The 21137-nt window shown below is 29.8% G+C and overlaps 2 protein-coding genes across 2 annotated transcripts in view; one reads left to right on the forward strand and one right to left on the reverse strand.

The window, feature by feature from the left end:
• Positions 1 to 112: 112 nt before the first annotated feature.
• On the forward strand, positions 113 to 1724 carry LOC111419538 (opsin-1). The gene is made up of 4 exons (XM_023052362.2): positions 113 to 597; positions 655 to 868; positions 932 to 1079; positions 1135 to 1724. The coding sequence occupies exons 1-4, from the start codon at positions 198 to 200 to the stop codon at positions 1549 to 1551; spliced, it is 1179 nt and encodes a 392-aa protein (XP_022908130.1). The 5' UTR covers positions 113 to 197; the 3' UTR covers positions 1552 to 1724.
• Positions 1725 to 5891: 4167 nt separating this feature from the next.
• LOC111419525 (uncharacterized) overlaps positions 5892 to 21137 on the reverse strand; it is a 36444-nt gene continuing 21198 nt past the window's right edge. The window contains exon 3 of the mRNA XM_023052344.2: positions 5892 to 7317. Coding sequence (XP_022908112.1) covers positions 6065 to 7317 — 1253 coding nt within the window. The 3' untranslated portion in view covers positions 5892 to 6064. The remainder of the gene's footprint in view (positions 7318 to 21137) is intronic.

Below are 21137 nucleotides of genomic sequence, written 5' to 3' on the forward strand. Positions count from 1 at the left end.
ACCCCAAAACTGAACCGAGAAGCATTTCTTAAGCCGAAGGATTATAATTTTTTATTAAATTACTACAACCATTGGATATGTATAAAAACATAAACGGTCAACATGGAATTGAGTCGCTTCCTATTTTTCAAACTGGCGACCGATCGCTAGTGCCCTAGTCAATACCAAGAAGTGTTTCTTTTAACCCATTATCCAAAATGTCGGTACTTGGAGCTTCAAAGTTTTCTGCATGGTCCGCGCCCGATCCAAGAGCCGGAGGAGTTCATGGTTTCCCAGGAATGGGAGTTATGAGTGGTGCCAATATGACGGTTTTCGATAAGGTTCTTCCGGATATGGTTCCAATGGTGGATGAATATTGGAGCCAATGGCCACCAATGAACCCACTTTGGCATGCAATACTAGGATTAGTTATTGGAGTATTAGGAGTTGTTTCAATAGCCGGAAATGGAATGGTTATTTACATTTTCAGCGGTACAAAATCGCTGAAGACTCCTTCAAACATGTTAGTGGTCAATTTAGCAATTTCCGATTTCTTGATGATGCTTTTTATGTCTCCGGCGATGGTGGTTAATTGTTACTTTGAAACGTGGGTTTTTGGTAAGATGAAAAGAAAAATTAAATCTATAAGATTAATTTCAATTTTATTTTAAAAAGGCCCAACGTTTTGTGAAATATATGGAATGACCGGATCTTTATTCGGTTCTATTTCTATATGGACCATGACTATGATTGCTTTAGATAGATACAATGTCATTGTAAAAGGCTTAAGTGGCAAACCGATGACAAAAGGGGGAGCTTTCTTAAAAATTTTAGGAATTTGGTTGTTTTCTTTAGGGTGGACAGTTGCGCCTATGTTGGGATGGAACAGGTATCTATTTAATAAAAGTAAAAATTAAACAATTTTAGATATTTAAACATTTTTGTGCTGTAGATACGTCCCCGAAGGAAATATGACGTCTTGTGGAACCGACTACTTGAGTCATAGTTGGCTTAGCAAGAGCTATCTCATAGTTTATGCCTGTTTCGTGTATTTTCTTCCTTTATTTACCATAATCTACTCTTATTTCTTCATTGTGCAAGTAAGTAACTATCACCAATATGATGTATCTATATTAAATTAAAAATTTCTTTCAGGCTGTATGTGCTCATGAAGAAGCAATGAGAGAACAAGCCAAGAAAATGAATGTTGCCTCTTTAAGATCTTCAGAACAAGCGCAAACAAGCGCTGAATGTAAATTGGCCAAAGTTGCTTTAATGACAATTTCCTTATGGTTTATGGCATGGACACCTTACTTAGTAACGAATTTTGTTGGTGTTTTTGAAACGGGCAAAGTAACACCGCTTGGAACTATTTGGTGTTCCCTCTTTGCTAAAGCAAACGCAGTTTATAATCCTATTGTATACGGTATTAGTCACCCGAAATATAGACAAGTGTTACACAAGAAGTTCCCGTCGTTAGCTTGTGCGGATAAACCTGAAGCTGCTTCGGTTGCTTCTGATTCGCAATCTGTTGCATCTGGAGCGACCCAAGCAACAGGTACAGAAGCATAAACTCTCATAATAACCAAAAAAAAATATGGAAAATTTGAAATATTTATGATGACAATGGCACGTCTACGGTACTCGATTTGAATGAAATTTTAGATAATGTACATAAAAAGACCCTGACCAGAAGCGATTATGTAATAAGAATGTTACTTTTTCTTAAATAAATCCCAAGCAGCTATTTATCGTTGTTTTACTACTAGACTAGAAATAACTTGTAATATTAGATGGTTGTGTAATAATTGGCAAACGATTCAAATTGTGAATTGTTAAAATTTTTAGAGTGACATAGTAGTTTCTTTATTTTTATATTTAGATCTTTTAACCCGTTGTACGTTTCAATGTTAGCTGAAAATAAGCGTACAAGGTATGTTAGTAAAAAAATGAAATATTAAAATGAAATAACCACCGACTTTTTTCACTACAATTTGCCGATCACCAGGTAGTGTTAGCGCAGGACACATCTGATTTAGAATTTATGATAAAGAGAGAGAAGTGGGGGATGCATATAAGCTTAAAAGAGATTCTGTCTCTTTTCCGACAGAATATCTAGTGATTAATAGCGATGCTAAATTTCAAATATTAATTAATGACGATACAACAACTAAACAAGTTGAGGAATTTAAGTATTTGGGAGTATAGGAATGGTATAGGGGAAAGAGAGATAAAACATAGAATAACTGAAAGCAGGAAAATTATAGGATGCCTTAATAGTCTATGGTGAGACACTAACATAACAAGAGGAACTAAAAAGAGACTAGGAAGAACACTAGTAACACTAGATCTAGAAAGACTATCAGAGTCAAAATGAGTGGTTTAAGGTGGTTTGGACACCTGATGAGGAAGCATGACAACGGCTGGCCGACGAAGTTAGACAACACTTAGTTGTAATTTGATATGTAACATTTGTTAATGTGTATTATCTAGCTAATATTTTAGACGATATCTCTACTATTAATTATAATCACATCATTTTATTGACTTTTTATAGGTAAACTAAAAAAATTGATCTTGCAAAACTTTATCCATTTCCTTTTGGTTCTGTTATATAACTTATTGAAGTGTTTGGAGATTTACTTACATCCGATGTTAAATTAAGTCAGTCATTTTGAAAATTCAGATTCTCAATTTCAATTATTCTGCTCGTCACCCTTTTAGACCATTTTTGGTGGTTATATTGCCAATAAACGTTGAATGTATCTAACCCTTTACTTTGTTTATACAACTCGTTCCTTTCCTCATGTTGCATATTTCACCGCAACGTGATGCAATAAAACCTTTCTTACTTCCATTACTAATTATTGCTCTACCACGATTACCATTTTTCTGCAACAATCGCCATCGAAGAAATTTCAATTTATGATTTTCAATAAACCTTGAGCTCTTTCCTTTATAGGACAAAGATCGGTACATTGATTCATAATAGAATCCAAGAGAATTTAAAGATAAAACAGAAACGTTGTATCTCTTAACTAAACGTCTTTTTATTTTAATTTTTTTCAATCTACTTTTAGAGTTAAGGATTTTCTAACGTTTTAAATAACATTATTAAAAACAGAATAATTTCTCGTGTTTTATTATTAAGATTTAAAAGAGAGTGTGGGAGTTTTATTACTATACATTTTTTTATTACTATACTATGCATTGCAAATACGCTTCAGAAATTTTGTTTATAATATGTTGGTCACCACTTCAAGTTTACCGGAAGTAGACCAAAATCGTTATTATAAATGTTAAATATTTTAAATTTTCAATAATATTATCTTATAATTTTCATATCAAACCATAAACAACAACCTTTAACCTTCAATTTAACAAATATATCATTACCTTTAAAAATACAGTCGATATGATTTTTTGAAAATTTCATATTATTGTTGATTTATAAACTTCTTACAATTTCTTCTTTAATATTTTTTTCCTGGAAATTTCAATAATATAATCTTATAATTTTTATATCATATCATAAACTAGCATCCTTAAGCTTCAATTTAACATACATATCATATCTTGATTCTTCAAAATGCAGTCGATATTATTTTTTCAAAATGTCGTTATTTTTGATTTAGAAATTTAACAATTTCTTCTTTAATAATTATTTGCTGGGAATTTCAATAATATTATCTTATAATTTTTATACCATATCACAAACTAGAATCTTTGAGCTACAATTTAACATGCATATCATACCAAGTTTCTTAAAAATGCAGTCGATATTATTTTTTGAAAATTTTGCGTTATTTTTGATTTATAAATTTGACAGTTTCTTCTTTAATAATTTTTTCCTGGAAATTTTATTAATATTATCTTATAGTTTTTACACCATATCATAAACTAGCATCTTTAAGCTCCAATTTAACATACATATCATATCTTGATTCTTCAAAATGTAGCCGATGTTATTTTTTCAAAATGTCGTTATTTTTGATTTAGAAATTTGCCAATTTCTTCTTTAATAATTTTTTCCTGGAAATTTCAATAATATTATCTTATAATTTTTATATCATATCACACACTGCAATCTTTAAGCTACAATTTAACATACATATCATATTAAAATTCTTAAAAATACAGTCGATATGATTTTTTGAAAATTTCATATTATTTTTGACTTAGAAATTTGATAATTTCTTCTTAAATAATTATTTGCTGGGAATTTCAATAATATTATCTTATAATTTTTATATCATATCACAAACTAGAATCTTTAAGCTACAATTTAACATACATATCATTCCAAGTTTCTTAAAAATATAGTCGATATGATTTTTTCCAAATTTCGCGTTATTTTTGATTTATAAATTTGACAGTTTCTTCTTTAATAATTTTTTCCTGGAAATTTTGTTAATATTATCTTATAGTTTTTATACCATATCATAAACTAGCATCTTTAAGCTTCAATTTAACATACATATCATATCTTGATTTTTAAAAATGCAGTCGATATTATTTTTTGAAAAGCTCGTTATTTTAGATTTAGAAATTTGACAATTTTTTCTTTAATAATTTTTTGGTGGGAATTTCAATAATATTATCTTATAATTTTCATATCATATCGCAAACTAGAATCTTTAAGCTACAATTTAACATACATATCATATTAAAATTCTTAAAAATACAGTCGATATGATTTTTTGAAAATTTCATATTATTTTTGATTTATAAATTTGACAATTTTTTCTTTCATAATTATTTTTTTCTAGGAATTTCAATAATATTATCTTATTATTTTTATATCATATCACAAACTAGAATGTGTAAGCAACAATTTAACATACATATCATGTTAAAATGTTAAAAAATACAGTAGATATGGTTTTTTGAAAATTTCGCGTTATTTTTGATTTATAAATGTGACAATTTTTTCTTTCATAATTATTTTTTTCTAGGAATTTCAATAATATTATCTTATAGTTTTTATATCATATCAACTTCAATTTAACATACATATCATATCTTGATTCTTAAAAATACAGTCGATATTATTTTTTTAAATTTCTTTATTTTTGATTTATAAATTTGACAATTTCTTCTTTAATATCTTTTTCCTGGGAATTTCAATAATATTATAACTTTTTTTAAATTAGTTTTCATCCCTTCATCACCAATTAAAAAATATGTTCAAGAATATGATAAGGTGAACTCAATCATAATAAAGCACAAAGTATTTGAAGGGCGCTGTGATACAGTAGAGATTCTTATTGAAAGAAATGGTAAAAATTAGAACAGAAACAATTGATTTGAACCTATTTTTAGTAAAGTTGCAACTTCCTAACGCTTTATTCGATTTTATCTATTTCTTGTAACAATAACTAGGTCAACTAGAACAACACGAAAGGTTTTCATTTCTATTTTAGTACAGCAGTTCGAAGAATTTCTCACTAATAACCTTTAAAAATCCTTATTATTTTTTACTGTTAAGTGATTATAAGACGTTTATTATTAGTTGTTAAACAAAAACTCTTTTAATTATAAACAAATAGAAAAATATTTATCCCATCATTTTAACTTCGTTTGCTAGATATCTTATTAAATACGTAGTAGATTATAACTTTGTAGTTTAAATAGTATGTTGGCAATGATTTGGTGAAAAAATTTGGAACAAGTAACAAAGTTTAAAATTAAAATAACCATTTATTTTATTACACATATAATTATATTTTCAACAACGTGAGGTACTTATAACTGTGTGCCCTGTACAAATAGATATTTTACGTAAGAAAAGTAGTACTGTACAAATTATTTTTTTTTACTATTTACACACGACAACAACTTAATCAACGGTAACACTCTATTGAAGAAAATTAAACAATATTAAATTAAGTAATAATCACAACAATAAAAATTTCTTTAAAAAGAGTAGTATTTTTTTAAAATATTTTTATGTTATTACAAAATCCTGTTTTGTGCATCTGGTGAGTAATTGTTTTGGCGTGATCACTTTGTACTATGGAAACTATTGAATTAAAAAATTGGAATTCTATTACTGTATTTTATTCCCAAATCATTTGTGCAAAATTTACACTAAAACTATATTCCCAACAGAACTTGTGCACTCTAAATCTTCATCATAACCACTTTCGTCGCTACACGCACTTCCGATTTCTTCCTCATCATCATCATACCTAATCGAATCGTGCTCGAATTGAACTTTTCTCTTAAAAACTTTCAATGAGCTAAAATCGGTTTGTTGACTTTCACCAACCGGAACTAAAGAAACTTCTTCGCTTTGTAATTTAATGTCACAATACATGCGTAAATCTGTTCCCACAACAATCCTTTCAAGACTTCTTACTTTTGGAAGAACGACACTTCCTCCAACTTTAAAGTCTAACTCAGTCTTTTTCTCCATCGTTTTATCATCATCCTGTTGATTTTGGGTTTCTTCTTCAAGGATTGTGGTGAAGTGTGGTTGGTCTGAATCGGAAGTGACTGTACTCGCACTTTCACAACCGCTCGATAACGAACCTTCATCGCTATCAACCGGAATTAAATCAGGCGTTTCTGACAATGTTCTCAACCATCCATTTACATTACACGATTCTATAAGATCGCTTTGAAGACTACTTTCGATTAATTCATTCAAAATCATTTCGCTTCTTTCATCAACAGATAATTCTTCGGGGATTCCATCACAAAATTTGCGAGTTGATCTTTTCTGTTTTATATCACAGCTTACTTTTTTCTCTAAAAGCGCATCTGAACTATCGTAATGCCTAAGAATTCGATTTCTAGGCCTTCCTTCAAAAATTTCCTCAGTCTCTTCTAAATTCTCCTCGATTATCGTTAATTTCGGCGCAGATTTCGATCTTTCTAAAGGTGGCCTATAATTTTGACCACCTGTGCTTAATAAAATCTTTCTCCGAGGCATCGTTGGGTTCTCATAAACCGAATTGACCAAAGAAAGTCGGGCGTTTTGTCTGTTGATCTTGTCCCGTTTAAATTCGGCCAAGGCCAGGGCTAAAGATTGCTTAAGTTTCATCTCGATTTGACGGGCAACTTGAGATGATGAACAAAGAACCGCATGACAACGCAATTCGTGTCTTAAACGTCTACCTTCGTGACGATAAACCCAACAGAATAAACGAGGAAAATGTTGAGGGGCCGCACAAAATGTTAATCTATTCGCCCAATACTCAGTTAATCCGTGATCTTTGGTTGTCGCTTTTAATCCTCCTCCACTTACGGTGAGTTGCATTCTTACATCCGGACGTGATGATTGAGTGTAATTTCTCCATAATGTTGCTAAAGGTTTTTCGACACAACCATCACCTGTAAAGATAAAGAAAAAAATTAGTTGATTATTTTTAACTAGGGAGTGCTTAATATAGCCAAAAGTCAAAAATATGCCACATAGTGATATCTAGTGCTAACTAATGTTACTTAGCATTGTCACTAGACTAACACTAGACCTAGAACTAGAAACTAATTTATGGTTACTTTATTATAATTGAGTTCATCTTATCATATTCTCAAACATATTTTTTTTTAACGAAAAGTTGAAAACTAATTTAGAAGATGTTGGGTTGGGTTGGGTATTCGATTATTTGTTGGTAGGAAAAGGAGAAAAAAACTTTGATAGATAATTAGATTATTATTAGATCAGATTTTTATGTGAATCTGTGCCAGAAAAATGTTCCCTTATCTAGTTCAATAAACAGCTTCAGCCATCACAGTTCCATAATTAACTGAAATTATGCCCAAGGTAGAGTACTTTAAGCCTAAAAATTCTAGTTTATGACATGATAAAAATATTATAAAATAATATTATTGAAATATCCCGAAAAAAATTATTAAAGAAGAAACTGTTAAATAATTCAAAAATAACGCGAAATTTTCAAAAAATCATATCGACTGTATTTTTAAGAAACTTGGTATGATATGTATGTTAAATTGTAGCTTAAAGATTCTAGTTTGTGATATGATATAAAAATTATAAGATAATATTATTGAAATTCCCAGCAAAAAATTATTAAAGAAGAAATTGTCAAATTTATAAATCAAAAATAATATGAAATTTTCAAAAAATCATATCGACTGTATTTTTAAGAATTTTAATATGATGTGTATGTTAAATTGTAGCTTAAAGATTCGAGTTTGTGATACGATATAAAAATTATAAGATAATATTATTGAAATTCCCAGGAAAAAATTATTAAAAAAGATATTGTCAAATTTCGAAATCAAAAATAACGACATTTTCAAAAAATAATATCGACTGCATTTTTAAGAATCAAGATATGATATGTATGTTAAATTGAAGTTTAAAGATGCTAGTTTATGATAGGGTGTGAAAACTATAAGATAATATTATTGAAATTTCCAGGAAAAAATTATTAAAGAAAAAATTGGCAAATTTATAAATCAAAAATAATATGAAATTTTCAAAAAATCATATCGACTGTATTTTTAAGAATTTTAATATGATGTGTATGTTAAATTGTAGCTTAAAGATTCGAGTTTGTGATATGATATAAAAATTATAAGATAATATTATTGAAATTCCCAGCAAAAAATTATTAAAGAAGAAATTGTCAAATTTATAAATCAAAAATAGCGAAAATAATATCGACTGCATTTTTAAGAATCAAGATATGATATGTATGTTAAATTGAAGCTTAAAGATGCTAGGTTATGATATGGTATAAAAACTATAAGATAATATTAATAAAATTTCCAAGAAAAAATTATTAAAGAAGAAACTGTCAAATTTATAAATCAAAAATAACGCGAAATTTTCAAAAAATCATATCGACTGTATTTTTAAGAAACTTGGTATGATATGTATGTTAAATTGTAGCTTAAAGATTCTAGTTTGTGATATGATAGAAATATTATATGATAATATTATTGAAATATCCCGGAAAAAATTATTAAAGAAGAACCTGTCAAATTTATAAATCAAAAATAACGTGAAATTTTCAAAAAATCATATAGACTGTATTTTTAAAAATTACCTAACTTTACCTAGCACTGTCACTAGAACTAACACTAGACCTAGAACTGGAACCATTCTTCTTTAGCCGTCTTAAGAGACGTACGGCTAAACCCGAATGTTTCCAGTTCTAGGTCTAGTATTAGTTCTAGTATTAGTTTAATAAAAGTATACAACGTAATAATATCTAGAGTTAACTAGCGCTTATCTAGCACTGTCACTAGAACTAACACTAGACCTAGAACTAGAAACATTCGGGTTTAGCCGTACGTCTCTTAAGACGGCTAAACCCAAATGTTTCTAGTTCTAGGTCTAGTGTTAGTGCTAGTTTTAGTTTAATATGTAATAGAGCAACTTGAGGAATAACCCAAGTTAGATTCTATCTATGAACGTTTACATTTATGTTTATGTTTATCTACATTTATAATTAAATATACTGATATATTAAATAGATAGATGTATCAAGGTTATAAAAATGTAAGATGTGTTATTAGTTGGTGGGTTATGGACAAAGTGTCGTTAACCTGATCTGCAAGGTCAGGACCATTAAAAACGACATAATCTCCGTTAAGTAGAGAGGAAACTGGTTCTTGTTTATTGGAAATATTCTGATTGACAACAAACCAATTGTTTATAATCATTAATATCTATAACCTTTTCAACGACACGTTTAAATTTTAGTATTTTTTAACATTCTTTTCTATTGAAGTTTGGAACGAAAACAAAATGGGCAATAAAAACTTGACCATAATAAAAACAACTTCAAGAACTTATACTGCGCGTTGCTTTTACGACTGGAAACAACCTTAACAGTGACATTATGCAGAAGAATAACGTATTTTAACACGTTGCCGACAACGAATATAATAATAATAATAATAATAACAAGCAGTGGATGTTAAAATTTGTTATGGTCTCGTAGAAATCGTTTAGAAATCTTTGTTGCGTCATTCCATCTGTAATCGTATGAGGAATAACAAACGTTTTGCTTTCACTTGAATCTAAAAAAAAAGTGTTTAGTAATCTTTGATTTCATCTATTTGATTAATTAATTTATTATTAAAATTTATAATTTGTAAAATATTTAAAAAATGACATATATTAATAAGAAAATTGCTATTATTATACACGAGCAATTGGCACAATTGTAAACCATTAGGCCAATTGCCATTAAACGTTTTAGTGTTTTGATTATGATGCATTATTCAATGTCTGCTGACGTCGCCAATAAACTTTTTGCAAAACTGTTTTGGTCACGTGGTGAAAACAAAGACACGCGGCAAAATTAACAAAAATAGAAAAAAAATGTTTGGATTGCAAGAATTTCATTTCCAATGTCAACCTCTCCCGGTGAATGTGTTGTTCTTTCATATCTCACGTTCTGGAAGTTTGTTTCTGTGTTGTCCGTGGGACGGTCACCGAAACAGGTCTGCTCATCCATCGAAGAAGAAGAAGGTGACCTCTAAAAGGAGCGGTGTATCACGTATCAAGCACCAACCAAAACACCAACATTCTTTTTCTTTTGAAAGTGATCCTTTAAAAAACATCATTATTTATCATCATCTTGATGTGTTGTAAAAATAGAAAGATTTTTCTTTGGCATCAAAAACGAGTCACATTTTCTTTATCGCCTTTCTTTAAAGGTTTGTACCGTTGGGTTGAACCAAGTATTCCTAACGGGTTCAGTTACAATGGGCAGGTCGGGATTGAACAACGCACACAATGTGTTATTCCACCAGGTTTTAACTGTTCGATTATACCTGGGATTTGTGTTGAGTTTTAGGTATGGGAAAGCGTGTAGTTGCGTATTCTCAGAATTATCATCTTTATCTTTGCATATTTAGTCTTTATCTTAAGTATGTTGGTTAAATCAAAAAAAATAAGTTTACTAAAAACTAGTTGATAAGATTTTTATCCAACAAAATATTTTAAAACTATCCTCGATACCCCAAAACATAAACATCATAATAAAATACAAAATTAATTAATGTTTTGACTGGTTCTAAATCGACCTGTTTTTTTCGGGATTTCCGCACGAATTAAAAAAAGGAAACATTCGAGAATTCAAAATAAAAATTTGTTTACAAGGATTTCCCAAAATCCTAGTTTTATTTTAAACTTTTTGCACTTTGAAACCACCGTCATTTCCATTTTACATTTTGGTGTCGTGTCGTTTCATAGATTGTGTAATCTGTACTAGTTTTTTTTTGTTGGTTTGGAGGCAGCAAGAAACCCACGCGTTTTAAACCGTACGAAAGAATTTATTAATAACATTATCATAACAGTACAAGAAAGCAGTCAGCATTCGTATTCCCGTTACGATTGCGATACGCGTTTAGTTAAATCCGTAATTGGATGTTTGAATCGCAAACGCAACGAACTTACGATCGCGTGAATGTTCATTGCTCCAGATAAAGGTGACTAATACGGTTCGAATTGATGGATTGCGTTTTTCATTTTTTCATGAACCGTTCGTTCTATTTCTAATTTTTAATATACTAGGTATTTTCACTGTTAGGTGAAACTTTGTAACAAATCAAAAGTAACCTTTAAAGTTTCATAAAAAAATTATGGCTACATTCATCATATAGAATTCTATTGCAACATATTATTATATATGTTTATATAGAAATAATGATTCCATCAACAGAGATCTAAATATTAACATTATAATATGTATAACAATAATGCAAAAAAATTATCTTATTATGTCCTAACCAATTTCTCTTAGTTATTGAAGCAACATATGCGAAGACAGGTGGTGACCGGGAAACGTTTCAACATAAAGTGTTTGTATAGCATTCTCATTGGCACCATGGTGTATGAATACCATATCGCCTATTTATTACACAAAACTTCAAATTAAACTTTCGTAACACTGCTGCTGTTATTAATATAGTTTTATTTACAAAGTTCGTAAAATCACACAACATAAAATGAATCTTGATTTCGACAATATAAGTATAAAATCTTACTACTTGAAGATTTCGAAATAGATAAGCTTAGGTATTAAGTTATTGCGTTATCTTGACAAAACTATTTAGAATTCAATATGTATTTGAAATTTTTTTATCTTAATACACCTTTTCCAACAATTTTTTTTTTTGAAGTTTCCTGAAGTTGGCATAGTTGCTAAAACTGGGGCTACGTTTATTAAGAATATGTTATAATAGAATAATTAAACTATTGATTTATTGATATTTAGATTTCTAACGTAAACAAATATCAAGATAAACGTTTTTTACAACTTGATTATTACAAACTTATAACGTATTTTGATAACTATTATGAAAGTGTTAAAGCATAAAAGCCAGTTTCTAGTCGAAATGAAAGAACATTTTACACCTTGTATAGGATGATGAATATGGGTTTTATCGACAATTTCAGACGCCTTTAGATCCCTGTTACTCCCGTATGACTTGAAATGTTTTTAAATCATCTTCTTTGCTTGGTAAGCGCCTGTTAGAAACGCATCGATGCGTGTACTGTTACCGTTATAGAATATATTACTATATTCTTCATTGATAAACATAAATTTAGTAAAAAAGGAACCTCAAATTTATTTCCGTACCAACACCGATAATAATTGGTAAATAAAGTGTTGTTTCTTCTATATGTGTTACTAATATGTCTAAATATAAGAAGAGTTTGTACACAATGTGACAATATATTATCGTCTAACCTTAATTTGTGTGTGTTGGTTTACATTACTAGACAGAAAGAATATTTAGCGTAACATTTACCAGAGGGTGATCGATATTACCTTTTTGCTTAATTATTTTTGGATGCCGCAAAAATATTTAAGAAAAACTCTGCGTTGAATCGCATATACAGGGTGTTTCATGAGGAATGGTACATACGTTAATATGTTATATATGGTCGATTTGTTCATTTTAAGCAGAAAAGTTCCTAAAAACATGTGCTCAATTCTCAAAGGTAACTTAGATACAGCCAGTTAAATTAATATCAGCTTCCAACACTGCTAGAAGTAGTGGTGGAACGGATATATATTTTTTAAAATCCGGCCGGATACCGGATAGATATTAAAAACCTATTACTTAGTACTTTAGTACTTAAAGAGAATTAGTATCTCTTTTAGGTGTTGGACACTGCAGATAATAATCAAGTTCAACCCCAATAGGACTTTTTTAATGCAAAAAGCCGTTTTGAAAAATCACTTTCAGTTCTTGAGAAAATAATTTTTAAATGATCGAATTTTTTCGAATTTTACAATTTTCGTCGATTAAGTTTTAAAAATTCGTATAAAATTCATTTCTTGGAATATGAGTATAAAAATTTCCTAAAATGTTAATAAAAGTGTCCTCTTTCCAATGAACCAACCAGTTTTGAAAAACAACTTTTAATTTTTGAGAAAACAATATTTGAAGTTGTGATAAAATTTTCGATGTTGCAATTTTCATCGATAACTTTCAAAATTCGCTATAAAATTAATTTCTTGAAGGATCCTTGTGGAAATATCACCAATTATTAATTAAAGTATCAAAAACGTTCATTTTGTATTTGGATCCAAATACATATCTTATCAGCTTTCTTATTAATTTAATTTTTTTTTAAATATCGCAATAATGCGGCAATGTAGGGTATTACTTCAGAAATGCACCAAAAATTATAACCATAATAGCCAGATAACCGCATATCCGGCATCCGGATAATTTTCACAAAATCACTATCCGTTCCATCACTAGTTAGAAGATATTCCTTTGGCTACCAGAGCCAATATGTTCTTCCAGCATGATGGGACCCCTGCTCACTAAATCTATAACATATTAACGTATGTACCATTCCTCATGAAACATCCTGTATACATAGATACAAATAACTACATGTCAAAAGTTTGCAACTCCACTCCAGTTCAAAAACATCATCTTCATGTGAACAAAGTTGTATTTCAAAGATCAATCACACTGTCTGCATCATTCATTATTGAAAAGTCTTATGATTATTTTTTGTATTTCAATATAGATGAGATTATATAAATGGTATGAATGAACATGCGTTTTGAGAAATGGTCATGAAGTTCGTCTCTTAGTAGGTGTTATTGTTTAATGTAAAGCCACATAAATTTTTCATCTGGACAATCTTAACGGATTTAGGTGTATGTCGGAAGAGGTGATGTTATAGTACTACCAATTATAAAATTTTGCCATCCTTGCCAGAATTGAAATTGCTACTATCAATGTTTTGCAGTAACTGTGTAATGAAGTTGGGATTCAATTTGCTTCTTAAACTGTTACAAGTCTTCATGTTGATGTATTTTTATGTAAGATATAAACTTAAAGGTCATTTATCAGGAAAAATTATCACCAAATCGGACACAACCAAGTAAGCACAATTAAAGGTGCCTACTAAAGATAACCCTCGTTATTATATGAAAATGGTATGTTCTGCACTTAAGACAGTTCGCTCAAAACAGATATTTACTAAAAATAGTCCTTTAGGAGTACTTTACAAACATTTGTGTATGATGAACTATTTTAATAGTTGCGACAGAATTTTGCTAAATAGGTTTAAAAATCTAGTTTTATTGATACCTGCTGTATAACCAACGCGAAATAAAGTATGGGAATTTAAAAATTGTGTCCTTTAAAGATACGCCACTTTAAAAGGTACTTTAATAAACTACAACTAGGTACTTGGGTATTTACTCAACACTAGAGGAGTATGCTAAATCGACATTCCCAATAAAATAAGAATTGGATCCATTCAATTGGAGGCTGTTTTACATAGATAAATCTTACTTTACAACTTCTTTTATTAATTACATTTAATGTATGATAGGGTTCCATCATGGAAAAAGTATATACCTCATATAATTTCAATCGGCAATTTAACAAATACTTTTCAGGTGCTTTACAACAATATAAGTAGTTTCCCTAGTTGATATGTATTCGACAAAATCGTGGACCATGAATTCATTAATCAGCATTCCTACACATTAACATCGAATTCCCGTTAAAAACGGTGGATTTAAAGGAATAGGAATTTTCATCTGCATACACACGTTCGTTGTGTAAATTAGTTATTTCATAAAATCTCAACTCATATAAAAACTCATCTATTCTAGTAATCGAAATATTTTTAATAAAATTAGGTTTATTGAAAAATTGAGAAATCCAATGTTTATATTTTGAATATTTATGAACAATGTCGTCTTATGACTCGTTAATAATCTTATCTAATCTTTTCTTCTACCGTAAGATGTTAAATAATTGTTTAGATCTTAAGCTCCACAATTTCTAGATTACTAAATCAAATTCTTTGTTTTTATAAAGGCGTCTTCGTAAGGTAGCAAATAATTACACCGTCGAGATGAGATCATCTACCTGAACCCAGAACGGCAATAATCTTTTAAATTCATTTCCTTAGATTTTAAAGGGACCAGTTTTGAGATTAAAGAAATGGCACGCAAATAATAAAAATGCACGTTTATGTCTTCGTTTGTTCCTCAACTAAAGCTGTTCATTTAGATCTTCTTTCTGACTTGATATGCAATATCTTTTTAAATTGCTTGAAACGATTTATCTCTTCTACAATAACTTTACTCAGATAATGCTAAAACGTTTGTAGCCGCCAATAAAGTGTTGAAATTAGGTTAGTAGCACGGATTGGACAATCAACCAAAGTGATCAGGAGTTAAGGGTTGGGTATCATTCATAAATGTTGCTCCGGGAGGTTACCAAATTTCCAAAACACTAATCTATTCTATTTGGCGAGTATTTGCAGCTTTTTTATTGCCGTTTCTCACATCCAAGCCTCCAGCAGATCCTCTTCTCTTCATCTCCACATTATTATTATGACCTGTAGTATAAAACAAGTGTTGCAAAAGAATTGTACGTTTCCATCCTGGTTTACTAACCATAATGTTGTTTAATCCTGGTAAACTTTATAAAATTGCGTAGTTGTTCTACAACTTGACTGTAATTTTATCCAGTTTCCTGTCTATGTATAGTGGTTTAAAAAATGACTGTTACATACCTTCCACAATCATATCATGCATTATCTTGAAATCTTACAATGGTTTTTTTCATAATAGCCGAACGCTAATAAATATTTATTGCCTTACATATCTTTAATACGTATTTAAACAAGATTACTCTTTGTAATGATCAAAAACTGAGATACCGTATTAACTCATTCTATTTATTAGATATACAAAATACCAATGGTTGCAATTTAATTAGGTTTCTTGATTAAATCAAACTATTTATTATGTTGGATTAACAGGATAAACTTTATTAGTAAATGGCACTTTTTCTGTATTTACATTCCAAGGATTAAGATGTTTTACTTAGTACTTAAGATGAAAAAATTAATTGAATCTCCAATCATTTAAAATCTTCACAATAATTGATTACTTCAAAAACTTGGCTATGCAATAAATTATATATGCGAGGTTAGTTAAAAAACCTATTCCTAGAAGATTTATTAAATTATATTATTTATGATTTCGATCAGCATTTTATTTATCGCAGTTTGATAAAAATAGCAACATTCAGAATGACAATAATATAATTTAAGTTATTTTTAAAAAAAGTTACCGATTTTTAAGTCCTTGTACTTAAAAAGTCTCATTAAGTTTGATTGATGATGATCGAAGACAGTATTTTTAACGATTAATATTGATCGATACGACTAGAATTAATAATTATTATATCGTGAGTAAGAGTTGAGTCAGAATTACTCAACAGGAAACGTATACCACAATGAGAAATGTTGTTCGGGACTAAAGACACAGGTGGTATCTCAATATGTTATAAAATTTCGTGCTGTATAAAACTGAATCCAATTTATTTTTATTTTTACATAACCTATTACAAGAGTACTTTTACATAAATGAGAACCATAATAAAAAGAATCGTGCATAATTGCAGTAAATGGTCAAGATTACAGATTATCCGCTCGGAGTTGTGGCTTTGGTGAAAGCGGCTCGAAGTACTTCACAATTACATCTTTCGCGGTCCGTTTCGAGTAAAGTAGAAACCTGTCGTTCGTCTGGAAAACTGCATTCTTACCTTTTTCATCGGGGATTAAAGTAACGGTTTGTTCCCCGGTCGACATCGAAATCATTCGCCAGATTATTTCAAAAGATAAACTCATATATTGATTAATTAATCTAGATTATTTCAAAATACAAAAAGAAATTTCAAAAAATAGCCTTTAATCGTCAAACCATTTTCATTGTGAATTTAAATTGTAAAACCGCCATTTGTATAACAAATTTTTATTTGTTGTTGATTCTGAAAAGCGCAACACTAATCTTGATTTAAACCGATTAAACACCGTTCTCTGCAACACAATAACTTTGCAATAATATAAGCTAGTTTCGATGCGATTCTCATTCTATTATAGCGACCGGCAAATAGAAGTGCGACCTTCATCTGGTGCGCAGGAATGCGATTAGAGAGAATGGAAGCCGACGAGATTTATTGGAATTTAAATTACGAATCCGTATTCTGCTGGCAACGAAGAAAATTAAAAAGAAATACAGTGCGAAAGAGATTGCCGAGATGTAAAAGCCCGGAGAGGAATCAGTTCCGGGATTATCACAATAATCTTATAATAACCATACAATATTTAGCCAGCCAGTTGTGCCAGTTTAATTAGAAATTAAATTTGCTCAAGATTAAATTTTACAAGTACGTAGTCGTTTGAATCTAAATTTGAATTAAAAACAAATTAAGTAACGGTGTGGGTTTCTACTTGACAAACATTTACTTAACAAATATTTATCGTTTCTAAACGTGACCTAAACGTCATGTCTTATTGTCCACGCTTTACAAAATGTAATTCATTATGACGTTAGTGTAAATACATATGCGTTAATGAAAAGTATAATAAATTTCATTGTAATGACGACACATCATGAGAAATTTTTAATAAAACATGCTAAAAGGTGAAAATTTAATTTATATTTCAATACATATTTTAATAATTTTTAAATTAGTTTATTGACGCTTGAAATTTATACTTAAACTATTTTTATTAAAATTAATATCACTTATTAAGATTCAACTGTCAAATAATGTTTAAATACTTTTGAAACATCCTGTATACCGAGTTTATTTAAAATTTTTCGTCCTAGTTTTAAGCCATTTATCTTCTACTATTGATCGAGCCCGGAGTCGTTAATTGGAAGAGAAATAGACAATTTTAGTATAATAACAGTCCGGTTTAGTTCTTACTTTCTAATATAGTGGTAATGCGGAACGAGAAATTAATCTGTTTCACCGGTTCCGGTAAGAGACCTACATTATTCTTTGAAAAAAAAAGGGAAAAAATTAATTTATTGATAAATGCATTTTGATAAAAACGTTCATCATCATCAAAGGCACTACAACCCCTAGTGGGTCTTGGCTTGTTCTAGAATCAACTTCCACTCTTTTCTATCTCGTGTCTTGGCCTTCCAGATTCTAACTCCCAGCATTTTTAGACTTTTTTTAGAATATGGACCAGAAAATGCGGATTTTGCTAATGCCCAAATTAACCAAAAGTATCGTTCGGTGCAGTTTTGGTTTGAAAATTTGAGAACTAAAAACTTCTGATCCACGTTTCGCAGATGCAGTTTTAGAGGTAAATTGGAAAATGAAGTTAATATTAAAATAAGAAGTTGCGTTGTGCATTTTTTTATAGAAAATTGCTGAAAAGCAAGAAGCATACCAATCAGAAGGAATAGTTGTAAAGTATTCAGAAAGGCCATTCGCTTTTATAGTTGTAACTAAACTGATGCAAAAAGCACATAGTTTGCCTTTTTCCAAAGATATTGTATTTGTAGACAGCGATGCTTTAAATTAGTGATAGAACAAATAGTGATTTTGCGAAAAGCCGCATATCAGATATCCGACATATCTATTCGGCCGGTTATAATTGCTGGTACATTTCTGAAGTGATACCCTACATTGCCACATTATTGCGATATTTGAATAAAAATGAAATTAATAAAAAAGCTGATAAGATATGTCACCTTATTTGGACCCAAGATACAAAATGAACATTTTAGATGCTGATTTAACTAACGAAACAATTCTAAAAAGAGGATACTTTAATTAATAATTGGTGATATTTCCACAAGGATCCTTCAAGAAATTAGTATTATAGCGAATTTTGAAAATTATCGAGGAAAATTGCAACATCGAAAATTTTATCAAAACTTCAAATATTGTTTTCTCAAAAACTAAAAGTTATTTTGCAAAACGTGTTGGTTCATTGGAAAGAGGACACTCTTATTAACACTTTGGGAAATTTTCATACTCACATTCCAAGAAATGAATTTTATACGAATTTTTAAAACTTAATCGGCGAAAATTGAAAAATTCTAAAAAAATTGTCGATCTTTTCAAAAATTTATTTCTCAAAAACTAAAAGCGATTTTTCAAAACAGTTTTTTGCATTAAAAAGAGGATACTTTAATTAATAATTGGTGATATTTCCACAAGGATCCTTCAAGAAGTTAGTTTTATAGCGAATTTTGAAAATTATCGAGGAAAATTGGAAAATTTTATCAAAACTTCAAATATTGTTTTCTCAAAAACTAAAAGTTATTTTTCAAAACGTGTTGGTTCATTGGAAAGAGGACACTCTTATTAACACTTTGGGAAATTTTCATACTCGCATTCCAAGAAATGGATTTTATGGATTACCAAGCTGGATTTCAGCTTCTGAAAGACACGGTACCAAACGCGTTTTGTGATCAAAGTTTTTCTAAGTTATTTATTGCAGATGATTCTGATGCTGAAATAAGTGCATCAGTGATTATTTATCTTTCAAAGCAGCTCAACAAGTTTTCGTCATTTTTTGTCATCATCCATGTGTTTGACACATACGTGAGGACTGGTCTAATAAGCATTTTGCATATTAGTACCTTAGTTTTGTTGATTACTACCTCTGACGTTAATAGTTTTCTTAGTCCAAAGTAAGCTGCATTAGCCGTAGAAGAAAAAATTATAGAGCTGGTTAAAGAATCTATTTAACATACTTATCCTTCGAAGAATAGAATAACACTAAACATAAATGCAGGATGATTTTAAGGCGGTTATTAATTATTAACATTAGTAATCTATTTTTAAATCAGATAACAAAAAAAAGATAAAAAACGATTACGTATTGTAATTGTTATGTGGTTCTATTTTTAATCTTTTGGTAAATGACGCGCGTTTAAACAAGCATACCATACATTGGCGTAGGTCTCTTAACAATGTGTTTCAAGCAAACACAAAAAAAAATAAATATTAATGTTATAAAGCTACTTTAAGTCACACGGAAACAAGTGATTTTAATTGCTTAATTGACTAATCTAATTTTAGATAGAAACAAAAATAATCTAGAAAACGAAAAAGTTTTCGTGCGATGAAATAGATAATTCAAATTCGATCCAGTCCACATAATAATTTACCAGATAAGCCACACCTACTCCACCACGTTAAAATAGTTAATAAGATTCCGTTTGCGTATTGAATAGCAGATGGCAATAATTAAGAGCCAGCGATATCCAAATCATTACTGCCCATGCAGAACACTTTCGAAACTATTTTTTCCACATTATAGGCAGGAAATGATGCTTGATATCGATTTTAAAAAAAGGTTAGTTTATTATGATCGTAAGCGACAAATCACCGTGATAGAAACACATTCTTTTTTGGTCTTATCCCTCGATTAAAATTCATCTCAATAAGATATGTCCGAATTTCATCACATCAATTTCTCTTTTTTGCTTCAAGTTGTAAGAAACATTTCGGTTTCTATCATACCGATTTGAAACTTACGAAATAGCTAGATTTCGTTACATCAGAATAATGAAATACCAAATATGTCTAAATATATCCATAAACTGAAACTAGCTTATATAAAAAATATATTTAGTAATATTTTCAAGCGTTAAGATCAATTGTGACTTAAAAGTATGTTATCTAGAATTGGAAGTTTGCAAAAAATTCTGGAACCACAAAAGTTTGGAATTAGTGCTTAAGCACAAGATTTGATGAAAAAGTTTCTATTAGCCTACCCAGATTGAAAGAACTCTAGTTTGCAGGAAAATGTTATGTGAATTTCAGACTTTTCAGAGATTTAGCATTGTTGTTTATCACTTGTCACCGAAATGCTAACTAATGTACTTCTACAATATCACAATAACCCTTCAGGA

This window comes from Onthophagus taurus, chromosome 6 (genome assembly GCF_036711975.1).
Source record: "Onthophagus taurus isolate NC chromosome 6, IU_Otau_3.0, whole genome shotgun sequence".
Lineage (NCBI taxonomy): Eukaryota > Metazoa > Arthropoda > Insecta > Coleoptera > Scarabaeidae > Onthophagus > Onthophagus taurus.

Bases quoted from the DNA above. Each gene is read 5' to 3' on its own strand.
- LOC111419538 (XM_023052362.2), top strand. From the start codon at position 198: ATGTCGGTACTTGGAGCTTCAAAGTTTTCTGCATGGTCCGCGCCCGAT. The intron at 598-654 runs GTAAGATGAAAA...TATTTTAAAAAG, and splicing joins CTTTGAAACGTGGGTTTTTG to GCCCAACGTTTTGTGAAATA. The intron at 869-931 runs GTATCTATTTAA...TTTGTGCTGTAG, and splicing joins CCTATGTTGGGATGGAACAG to ATACGTCCCCGAAGGAAATA.